The sequence below is a fragment of the Camelina sativa genome, chromosome 18 (assembly GCF_030686135.1).
Source record: "Camelina sativa cultivar CO46 ecotype springtype chromosome 18, ASM3068613v1".
NCBI lineage: Eukaryota > Viridiplantae > Streptophyta > Magnoliopsida > Brassicales > Brassicaceae > Camelina > Camelina sativa.
In genome coordinates, this window is record NC_141897.1 from 17,312,197 (window position 1) to 17,324,548 (window position 12,352).

The 12,352-nt window shown below is 31.0% G+C and overlaps 1 protein-coding gene and 1 pseudogene across 2 annotated transcripts; both read left to right on the forward strand.

The window, feature by feature from the left end:
* The first annotated feature begins 8,088 nt into the window (after positions 1 to 8,088).
* On the forward strand, positions 8,089 to 10,634 carry LOC104761559 (serine/threonine-protein phosphatase PP-X isozyme 2). 2 transcript variants are annotated; one of them, XM_010484660.3, is made up of 8 exons: positions 8,089 to 8,518; positions 8,921 to 9,073; positions 9,207 to 9,269; positions 9,349 to 9,434; positions 9,529 to 9,604; positions 9,688 to 9,956; positions 10,047 to 10,125; positions 10,205 to 10,634. In XM_010484660.3, exons 1-8 carry the CDS (start codon positions 8,378 to 8,380, stop codon positions 10,253 to 10,255), a joined length of 918 nt encoding a protein of 305 aa, XP_010482962.1. In that variant the 5' UTR covers positions 8,089 to 8,377; the 3' UTR covers positions 10,256 to 10,634. The 2 variants fall into 2 exon arrangements, 1 of the variants encoding a protein (XP_010482962.1); XR_015589116.1 differs by having other exon boundaries at positions 8,120 to 8,518; positions 9,693 to 9,956; positions 10,205 to 10,618.
* Positions 10,635 to 11,271: 637 nt separating this feature from the next.
* Positions 11,272 to 12,335, forward strand: LOC147923013 (uncharacterized; annotated as a pseudogene).
* Positions 12,336 to 12,352: the final 17 nt, after the last annotated feature.

Consider the following 12,352-nt stretch of genomic DNA (forward strand, 5'->3'; position numbering starts at 1 on the left):
TTGGAGTAAAGAGTAGAACAATATATGGTGGTTATATATGTATGATGTACACACAATAATCAATATATGATGTATACACGTATAATTTTAAATATCTAATGTGATATTTTTCTGTAAAGTACTTTTGCGGTTGTGATTTAAAATGAAAATATCTAAACATTTTTTTTTTGTTCGCAAATTGTTATGTTTTTTTTGGTATCAAAATAGCATTTGTTCACACACATCTACAAAAAGTATATAATATATAAATTAAAGCGCAACAATATTCTGGTCATAGACTACATATACGTATAACTATTTTTGAGATTAGAAGAATGTGGTATTTATCATGGTAATATATTTTCGGTCATATATAGAAGGAAGTTCTTTATATACATATTTATTTATATTTTTAAATGTCGTTTTATGCTGTGGTATTTAGTGTGTTTATATATTGATTGAGATATTTCTTGGATATATATATATATATATATAGTTATAATATATACTAGTTGATTATTGTGTTTTCAGTTGTGGAAATATATTTGATTTTTTTTTTTTGTGGCATCATCACCTGGCTGGATTCAAATTTTAATGTGACTTTCGTAGATTGAGTGAATGCAAAATTTTGATTAATTTCAACGTGTTGTTTGTTGACTCGTCAATCATATCTAAGTGGATGGTAGTTCCTTATAATATATCGTTTTGTTGTAATATGTTAAAATTTTGAACTGAATATGATGAATGATGATAAAACAATACAAAAAAATATGTTGGTTATGAGATTAGTAATTAAGAGGACCATAATTATACAAGGTTAATTAGGGTTGTTTCATGAGTCTTATTTAAGAGTAAGAAATTATTGGTTGGCTTTAGAAATTCATGATGAGAAAAATCAAAAGGAAAATGAATGTGTTTCTATATGATACCACCCGAGGGAACATCAGGAGTACTAAAGCTATGATACGATCTTAGTTAGATTCATGCATGTTTCAAGCATTCTTCATCCATTGCTTTTTTATCCAATATCGTATCATTTATATATCCCAAGTATTGGTCCTAACGAGATTGCCAGGTAATCTTTACGACTAGCACCAAAATGTGGTTAGACGAAGACGATGTCATTAAAATTACGACGACACCTGTATAATTATATGTATTTAAAGGCAATGTATATTTAAATAATTTAATCGATGGAACGTACGTAAGCTCAGGTGATCTAATTAGAGGCAAATGTATATATATATAGTTTAATTTCCTCTAGAGAGGTAACGTATAATTAAATTATAATTAAATCAAAAAAATTACGAGCAAATTTAAGAACACTTGTCGATATATACCAACCCCAACCAAACACGAAACTGGACACATCAATTGGCTTAAATCTCACTTTTAGAAAATATATATATGCATGAGCTAGTAAATGTAATATATAGGAATAAGAGTGGGTAAGGCACGAGATTGACGGCAAAAATTCATGGAATCCAATGGAACAGAGAGAGTGGAAGCAACAAACATACCAAAAGGAGACTAGTTTCTTCATCATGTTGCCGGTTTTTTTTTTCTTTTTCAACTCTCTATCCATTTCTCTACATTTCCATCATCCCTATCCTAAAACTAGATGTTATAATAATTTCTTATTTTAATTTCCACCAAACATAATTTTCATCCCAATTATATTCTCTTACACTATAATGTTGATTATGATTTTGATTTCTTTTGCATGCATGTTGTTGCACCTTTGGGGGGTTAATATTTCCTTCTCACTAAATATATATACAGACATTATTTTTGTACATAGAACATGAAAATAGCTAAGCTGTATTTGTACTCAATCTTCTGAATACCCATACATAATTTTGGCTGCCAATATTAAACCAATTAGTACATGACAACAAGATTACAGGGATGAACATACAAATCTGAAATGCCTTAGTTTACAATCATTAATTAATATTTGGAGGGTTCTTTAGTCATTGAATTGAACTATAATTAATGGATCTTAAAAATGGGTAAAGTGTCACTTGAGTAAAGTTATTGTTGGTAGACACATATATGGATATAGGTATTGCATGAATTCCATTGGTACCACTACTAATGTTAGATAAAGTATATATATAAAAAGAATAATTAGCAAAAGGTATAACAAGAATGAAAGATACAAGTGGGTCCAATATATCTTATATTAAGCCAACAACCAAATTTTCACTAGCATGCCACAAGAGTCGTGAAATGAAAGCCCTACTGTTTCTATACATCTATTATCTGACTTATGCATTTTTCTTTGTGTATAATTCTGATTTATAGCCACCAAATTTAGAAATATTATTAAATGACAAACATTACTATTTTGTTTTTACTAAACCGAAGATTATATTCAAATTTATATTTTATTGAGACGCAACATTGTTGAAAAAAATTAATATATATTTTTCGCTCTTATTATTCTTGTGTCACTAAATCCATATATTCCATTTAATTTTTGGGTTTATTGGCAAAATAGTACATTTTCAAAACTTAATTGAAATTGTAGCACATTTACTATTTATAATTGGAGAAATAGATGGGTTTTATTATTTGTATAATAGAAAAGATATGAAATAGATAAGAAAGTGGGGTATAGTGTAGTAGTGTAAAATTACAAAAGGGTAGCTGCATAAAAGATATTTGTACATCATATTTAGTGTACACATTTATTACACATATATAAATATTTTATTTCATTCATATTGAATATATTATATATCAGTTGTACGGATAAAAACATGTATATTAACATATATATAAGTATACTAAATAAATTGTACAGGTTAAACTTGTGTATTATTATTTATTTGTAAACTTGATAACTGTACACATTATAATGTGTACAAACACATGTACACTTAATAAAGTGTACTAATACAAAATTTATAAAAAATATTTAACATTATCAAATATAATCATTACACAAAATATATATCAAATTATAAAGAAAAAAATATTTTTTTTGTATCTGTAAAAAAAATAAATATATATATATATATATTGTATTAGATTCAATGGGTGATTTAATAAAAAAGAAAAAAAAAATATATATATATATATATATATATATATATTTAATTTCAATGGCACATATGTAAATAAAATGATTAGTAGAAGATTAAAAAATAATTCAAATAGTAGTAAATAGTGAAAGTGTGTTTTGCCAATTTTAAATAGTGAATGTACTAATTTTCCAATTAAATTTAAAAAACGTACTAAAACTCCAATTTTCTCTTAAATTTTGATGTTTTAACCTCTTCTTTTGTTGTTGCTATACGTTTTCATACCCTTCTTATCTTTATTTTTTTGCTACATTTGTTTTTGTATATATACTTATCTCAAGATAACTAATTAATTACGTAACAAACTCTATCTTTACTTTGGTTGTATTTCTTTTCCGCTATAAATTCTAATCTGTCTTAGATTCCACTTTCGTATAGGGTAGATAACTTTGTAGTTCTAACTAAAATTATAAGTAATAAAATCTTAACATTTAAAACCCAAAAAAAAAATTCATCTTTCTTTCTAGCTAGCACATTTTAACAGTTAGAAAATGAGCTACAAAGAGCAATGAGAAGGGAGAGGAGATTATTGACTAATAATATGTGGTATATACTTAACTGGAATTTGGACTTATCATTATCAATGACTACAAACTTTCAAGTAACGAGAGTGTCACAATTATATGAGTTGGTCACGAATTAAATATTCATACATGAATAATTTCCTCTACCAATATACTAACATTTATTTATTGTTACTGATTATTATCATAATTACCTTTTTAGAGATTTAATCATTAATGAAAGGTGTTAAAGATACATATGTTTAAAATTTCACTACAAAGTAGTACTATGCATCATCAGACCAATTTTAAAAATAATTTAGGATATCTTTAATTAATACAGCTAGCTCAAATGAGATCGATTCGAGACATGGATGCAACCAGATGATTTTGAATTTAAGTAATTAATTAATCGCATATAGACCAATCAACTGAAGTTAAAGAAATACTCAACATATTCACTAGGCAATAATAGGCACGTAAACTTTCAACCAAAATAATAATAATAGGCACGTAAACTTTCAGCCAAAAAAATAAGGTACTCATGTAACATTTTTACCGTTAATTTATTGTTAATAGTATAATTTAATAACTCTCAGTCTCAGATGAAACCATGGTTTCTCGTGTATACCTAATTCTGCCACAACCACCAACTGAAATACTATGGTCACCTCCATCGAAGGTTGCTCACGTCGATGTTTTTATTAAACAGATAATTAAAAGAAGAGAGAAGAAAAAAGAATAAGCAACCTTGCTGGTAAGAAACTTTGCTTGTATAAAAATAGACATATGTCACTTAATTATTGGTATACATATTTAAAAATAAATAAAAAAGGAAAATATGTAAGAAAACTTTTTGTTTGCAAGTTTGAACTAACTACAACAAAATTAAACTGCTCTTTATAAAAAAAACAATATTAAATTGCCATGACGAAAACGTAAATTCACTCCTTAAAATAAGTTATCTACATTAAAAAATAGCATGATACATGAAAATACCATACGTCTCTTACAGAATTTGGATATATAACGTATAAAACTCTATTTAATAAATTAGATGTTTTTTTTATTGGTAAGTTAATAAATTAGATGTTCACGTAAATATATAACACGCTATGTGCATGAAAATACTTGTCACATAACAGTTAAAGAAAATGGATTAAATCATCTTAAAATAGTCATAAGTCAGTTTTGTTTGTGGTTTGTCAGTTACTCAGATGATGTCCCTAACGTGGAAAGTGAATTGGATTAATAACCAGAAGACCAGGAAAGTCTATTTTGTTAATTAGCTTTTGAGTCTTTCCACATATAGTTACCGTGATCCTCGCGCTACGCGTAACACTAGGCCCCAATATATGCTCTTCAATTGTTTTAGTCTTTGTAATTGGATTTGCATGATGTTTAACTTTCAAACTAGACTAACCTAAGAACCGACATATTGAATTTTTAATTTTGAGAATTTAAAAAAAAAAAAAATTTCAAGAAACTGAAATCATATAAATATTTTTAATAAAGAGTTCAAATATTAGTTTGGAAAGAAAGAAAAAATAGAGAAAGTGATCAAGGATTCAAGATGATCCAACATATTGTTGTAGCAAGGAAGTACGTATCCAAATTAGACATCAAGGTTTGATGATTAGTAATGAAAATAATAATGTTTCAAATGCTAAAAGAGCATCAATCTATTATCTATATAATAGTCTGTGTCGGCTTGTGATTATTTGGAAAAATTATTTGTATTGACTCTTGCTCGTTATTGGACAACAAAACGATTAACGGTTGGCTAGCTAGGGGGATCGGAGAAGAGTTTAGATTACTTACCTCTCGTTCAACTTTAAATTCAGTTAAAATTAGTCTTCCCACTAAGTATAATAGTACTAGTATTTTTCTTTTTGGTCTCCCTCTTGAGAGGAAGAAGCTTTCAACTAACATATCGGCTAAGGAGTTAAAACGTACTATATGTTTATCTAGATCATGTTTTAAAGGTTTCGATCGATCGCAGCATCTACTTTCAGTGTCCGATTAAAACGAGAATGTTTCATTGTTTCGTTACAATTATGAGTTTTTGAAGGTTGGAGAGGATGTTTTATTCGAAGTTTAACACATACAGAAAATACTATATTCTTAACCCGATCGAAGACGTCGACCATAGATTGTGTATGGCTTATCTTCCTGCCTATTAGTACGATTTACTTTTCTTTGTTTTTACTCTTCAACTGAAAATTAAATGCTCACCAAACTTTAAGAAAACTGTGGTTTTCCAATGTAACTAGGTGATACCCCGTGCTACAGCATGGGATTATATATTTTGTTAGTGAGTTTTTTTTTGTAATTTGTTTTATTTGTAATGTAGTTTTTTATTTTGACTTATTTTCTTTGTTTATATAGTGTTTATTTGTATATTTGAGGTTATACAATAAATTGGAAATCCTAATAGAGTAAGTAGTTTGTAGAATGTAGTTTTTCACGGAAACAGACACACCGCAATATTGGATAGTAGCTTTGTAAGAAAATCTCCGCAATATCGGATAATAGTTTTGTAAAAAGATAGACACACCGCAATATCGGATAGTAGTTTTGAAAGAGGATGAGTTTTTCTTTATTTTGGTTTGTCATCAAAAGAATAGAAGTTGCTTGTTAAATTTTAGTCTGAGATATTTTAATGGTTAAGAAACCATTGTATTTATAGTGAGATTAGGTATATTTAGGTTATTACTTAGAAGTTAATATTTGATATATAAAATCTCAGCAAAATTGTAAAAAACCCAATTTAATTTATAGTTTGATAAATACATGTTTTAACGGATTTAACTCGAACTTTTTATATATTTTAAATTTTTAAGAGTAAAAATATTAATTTTACTTAAATATTTTATAGACTTTCAATATATTATAATATTTTAAACTTTTGACGGAGTTCAAATATTTATAATAATTTAAACATTCTATAAAAATTTAAATATTTATAATATCTTAAACTTTTTAAAAAAACGTTAATATATTATTTTATGTTTACTTTTAAAAGTTTAAATATGCTCAAATATAGAACCAAATTAAACTGTTAAATTTGGATACCTGATAAATCAAGCTCTCTGCTCATTTGTACTCAAAACATATTAGTCATATATTTATAGTGATTATCAACCATATTCTAAAATATTTAGTCGATGTGGGATATACAATACATCTTTTCTGTAAATTAGTTTACAACTTTACATATATATAATTTATGTGTTTTTTATTCTTTTCATCTATACTAATCATAATTAATTACTATAATTTCGTTAAGGAAATATTGAAAATCTAAACTAAATGATGATTTATTTTTATTTAACTGTATTAAGTTGATTTGTTGTTTCCGTAAATACCTCACAATATAAAAGCAAATCAAAAAGTTTACATATATATATACAATTTCGTATTTAATCTATTAATTATTTTGGAAACAGCACAGTCACAATTGATAAATATTAAAGATTTTTCATTATTATTAATAATTATAGGGATTAAGTATGGTAGTAGTTAATATTTGATATTACTGAAGCCATTAAATAATTTGATACCAGTTTCCTTATTTATAGGGATTATACTTCTGTTTGATTGTGTGTTTAACTATTTTTGAATCAAATAATATACATGATCCGAAAATTATTAATCTGGAAAACAAACAAATCCACATTTTTTTTTCTTCTATTTTCGGGTCAGAGAGGATCTGCGTCCCGACCCAGTTAGTTTTAAGTGATCGACACAAGGGTATAATGGTCATTTAGATAAATCAAAACTATAGGTTAATTTAATTAAATTAAATGATTCTCTAATCATTTTTAATGAAAAACCTACTAAAACAAAGTCATCGTCCAATTTGAGTCTATTGAGTAGAATAGATAAAAACAAATTAAGTTAGGCCAAAAAGCAAAGAGTCTTTTCTTCGATCCGCAACATTCCCTTTTACTCTTTTTGCTTTCTTTACATTGACTTTGACCTATAAGTTTACTTTCTTTCTCCGATTGTTAAAAACATAGATAATCAAATTTGCCACCATTATTTTTTTTTTTTAACTTGTTTATAATGTGGAGTACATGTCATTCTTGATCCAACTTTTTCTTTCTGTTAAATATTCTCTAAGTTTTATAGTTTTCTATCATAGTTTATTTTTATTTTTTTATACATGTAAGTACTTAAGTACCGTTTATATTCTCTATCACAAAACTGACTTTTATATTGTCGTCACAACACACACACTACTTTAATTTAACATAACCTAATTAGGCCAATATGGACTCTTAGACTTTTGGCTTTTTGTTTCACCCATAGTGAATTTAGTTGGGTGCTACAATGTTTTAGATAAAACATCCGATTCTAATCAAAATTAAGCCTAATTACTATGTTATATATGGGCCAATGGTCCAATCTTTAAAGAATCTGGCCCAAATTAAAGGATTGGTGCTTAGAATGTAATCTGAAAAACATCCGCGACAAATTTGGAATATCATGAAAAGAGAAGGACCGGAAACAAAATATTAAAACAGAGCGAAGGAGAGAGAGAAAAAAGAAAGAGGGGAGTTTGGGGAAGAACACCCCCTTCGGAGAGGAGCAAAGCCTCTCCTGGGGAAGACGAAGAACACGATTTTTTTCGCTTGTTTTTTCCTCACTTTTTATTGAATTTTTGACGAGGGTTGGTGATTTTTTTTGTCTGATTATCGAAACTAGAGGTTTTTTCTTTTTTCTTTTCGATTAGTTGTCTGTTGTGAAGAAAGGTGGAAGAAGAAGTAGTAAAACAAGAAAGAGAGAAAGGAACAGAGAAAAATGTCAGACTTAGACCAGCAAATAGAGCAGCTTAAACGCTGTGAACCTTTGAAAGAATCAGAAGTGAAGGCTCTTTGTCTTAAAGCTATGGAGATTCTCGTTGAAGAGAGCAATGTTCAAAGAGTTGATGCTCCTGTCACTGTAAGTTTTCTTCTGTTTGTTTTCTAGATTCAAGTTTCAGAATTTATCCATACTTGTGTTTAAAGATTGAGTTTTGCTGAGAACCCATTAAAGTCAAAGGCTTGTGAGTTGAGGAATCCGACGACAATTTAAAATTGGGGCCTTGGGCATAATTGTAGCTCAGAACAGTTTTAGTTTAGTTTTGGATTCAGAAATTTAGATATGTTATGGTTTACTTATATTAGTTACTGAAATTGAGTATGAATTTTCTGGTTCCTATGTTGTAGGGATTCGAAATACATTTGATAACTTAAAAGACTCAGCTACAATGGTTCCTTTGAATGGAGTCGATGAAACTCTCTTTGTTCATTGTCTTGCTAGTTAATTCATCCTTAGATTTTGTTTTGTTTTGATGTGGATTAGATATGTGGAGACATCCATGGGCAATTCTATGACATGAAAGAGCTTTTTAAAGTCGGGGGTGATTGCCCTAAGACGAATTACTTGTTTCTTGGAGATTTTGTTGACCGAGGTTTTTATTCAGTTGAGACATTTCTACTTCTTCTAGCTCTCAAGGTAATTAATAATAAAGAGCCCATCAGTGTTTTACTTTTTGTTTGCTCCATAAAAATTCAAATTGTTTGGAGTGTCTTTCCTCGCAATGGGGGGTTCTACAATCCTTTAAGTTAGTTACTTTTTATATTCTCAGGTTAGATATCCAGACCGTATAACTCTCATTAGAGGGAACCACGAGAGCCGGCAGATTACGCAGGTGAGTTCAGTCTATTATTAGTAAACTTTGATGCGTGTGTGTATTTTTCAGACTATTTTAAGAGTCTGCCCTTTAGTAGGTATATGGATTTTACGACGAGTGCCTGCGTAAATATGGCTCTGTAAATGTCTGGAGATACTGCACAGATATCTTTGACTACTTGAGGTACAAACTCCTTTTCAGCTTTTGTTTTGGAGTTCTGAGTAGATGTTATTTTGGTTTAATGTAACGGAAACTTTCTATCTTTTATATGTCTAAGTCTTTCAGCTCTTGTCGAGAACAAGATATTTTGTGTTCATGGAGGTCTCTCTCCAGCTATTATGACTCTAGACCAGGTTGAGAAAGTGAATGATATAATTAGAAAGTTTTAGCTATAAGGATATAACTGACTAGTCCGTTAATACATTTCTTTTGTTAGATCAGGGCTATTGATCGAAAGCAAGAAGTACCACATGATGGTGCCATGTGTGATCTTTTATGGTCTGATCCAGAAGATATTGTAGATGGCTGGGGATTGAGTCCCCGGGGTGCTGGATTCCTTTTTGGCGGGAGTGTTGTCACGTCTTTTAACCACTCAAACAACATTGATTATATTTGCCGAGCTCATCAGCTAGTTATGGAAGGTTACAAATGGATGTTCAATAGTCAGATAGTCACTGTTTGGTCTGCCCCAAATTACTGTTATAGGTAATTAATTAGATACTCAGAACCTTACACATATCATGATCTTGTTTCCTTTGCCTTTGAATGTTCATGTTATTTCTGAATGTCCTCCAGATGCGGTAATGTAGCTGCAATTCTAGAGCTCGATGAGAATCTAAATAAGGAGTTTCGTGTCTTCGATGCAGCCCCACAAGTAAGAGCCTCACCTATCTAGTTTCATGTTCAACTTGCTGTTTGATTTTTTTTCTGACATAATATGACTATGGATACAGGAATCTAGAGGAGCTCCGTCCAAGAAACCTGCACCTGATTATTTCCTGTGAGACGCAAAACAGTGAAAACAGAAACTGGAACTTAGAATTTGGTTCCTTCTTCTTCTTCATTGCAGAACAAGCAAACTTCCCAAAATCATCTGGTGGTTAGGATTTGTTGTTAAGTGCAGAAGAATCTACAATCTATGTGTTGCGCCAAAGAGATCTTTGTGTATAATGCTACTTTTACAGAAAGAAATAAGAAAATATTATGAAAGAAAGCCTCCAAGGATCATCTGAAACCTTACTGATTGGGTAAACAAAGATTTGTTTTGATTTGGTTGTGGTAAACTAAAACCTAATATTTAAGTTTATGTATATATTATGTAATTAAAAAAATCCAATCTCTAAAATTTAGATATTAATTGCAAATCAGATAGTATTGCTTAAATTGTTTTAGCTTGTCCAACGAAGCAACCAGCTATGCAGAAATCAATTACGATTACTAAAGCAACGACAAGAATCAGACCACGATCACAAAGGTAATTAATTAACTCGGAGAATACATATTATTTAGCTTACAAATCAGACCACCATCACAAAGGTAACTAACACACTGTCTTGTCTTTGTTTTCGGTGGTCCATGCTATCTATTGGTTTCATTGCCCAAGTACAGGATCGGAAGAGGTTCGCCCAAGTTTTTCTATCTCTTGAAGATCGATCTCCGTGATTTATCAAAAAGGTTTCTTGTCATTGAAGCTGAGTTCCAAGTTGTTTGTGTGACCAGTCATGTCCAGCTACAGAATATGTGAAATTTGGTTTACCAAATGACTTTTTTGCATTTAGAGACATTTTGGAGGAAACTTGGTGTGCAAGGCCTAAATAAGAGATTAATGGAGGGCTTGAGTTTGACCATATTTAAAATGAATTCCAATTAAGATTGTGTCTGACCATAATTAGTTTAAAGTTATGAAACTTGGTGGGCAAGTCCTTTCATCTGTACTAATGTAGGTTTTTAGGTGGAGAAGATCACCATTTCTTCAGTTAGGGTTATTCTGTTTTTAATCTATTGCTTTTCGCCATTATTCATGTCTCTGCTTCTCAACCAGCCCTTGAACCTATGCTTTCGTAGGAAACCTACGTTTGTAAGATCCTCCCCACTTCTCTCTAATGGCTTATCAACTTCCTTGTTGCAAACCCCTCCTTGCACCATCATTGACGCTGATCCTTGTGGAAAGGGTCTCGGAAAACTCTTGATTTACTATCATAATGAATATTGGTCCACTATTTTGGAAAAGAAGGTGGCTATATATGGAGTTGGTGAATAATCCAATGGCAGCGATCGGGTCATCCCATGGCTGGGTAGCTACTTTGAAGGAAGGCGGACTACTGCGTCTCCAAGATGATTTTAACCCAATAGCATCGTACACAGAACCAAAACGCATTCCACTGCCTCCTCTTGTAACTCTGCTCATTGCCAAACTCAGATCGTCACCAATGTGTCAATGTCCTCATCTTCTCCTGAGGAGGATGAGTGTGTTGTGGCTGTCAAGTTCTTGGGACCTCAGCTCAGCTTTTGCAGACCCGCTCTTAGTAACTCCGAGTGGATCAACATCAGAATCGCAAACCCTTGCTTCTACTCCTCCCGTGTCATTGTTTTCGGAGAGACATGGTATGTTTTGCATACTCGGAGCTGGAGGCCATATCATTGCATCATGGGATCTCCTCCACACACACAAACAAAATCCCAAGTTCCAGAGGATACGGTTCAGAAACCTTCCCAAGATGACGAAGACCAAACGGGAGCTTATGGATTCGTGCTACAAACGCGAGCACTTGGTTGAGTCAAGAACCACCGGTGAGACTTTCTTGGTCAAGTGGTACAGGAAGGCCGTCTGGAGAGGTATGTCGAAATTGAGTACAAAAGCTTTAATGGTATACACTCAAGACATCGGAGATCTCTGCATTTTCCTCTCATAGTCTGAACCATTTTGTGTGCCTATTAGCTCCTTCTTCGGCATGACGTTCCCTAACCAAGTAGAACTCGCGGATGTCGGCGAAACCGGATTTTTCCATCTGCCTGATTCCTTCAGGTACTCAAAATACTATAATCGGTTCCGGTTACCATATTCCACCTCAAAATATAGACTAGTTAGTTTGAAATTGAGT

What these genes read in the sequence shown, in the direction of transcription:
- LOC104761559 (XM_010484660.3), top strand. Translation starts at nt 8,378, where the DNA reads ATGTCAGACTTAGACCAGCAAATAGAGCAGCTTAAACGCTGTGAACCT. An exon ending in TACTTCTTCTAGCTCTCAAG is followed by an intron (nt 9,074 to 9,206) that starts GTAATTAATAAT and finishes TTATATTCTCAG; the next exon opens with GTTAGATATCCAGACCGTAT. An exon ending in CTATTATGACTCTAGACCAG is followed by an intron (nt 9,605 to 9,687) that starts GTTGAGAAAGTG and finishes TTCTTTTGTTAG; the next exon opens with ATCAGGGCTATTGATCGAAA.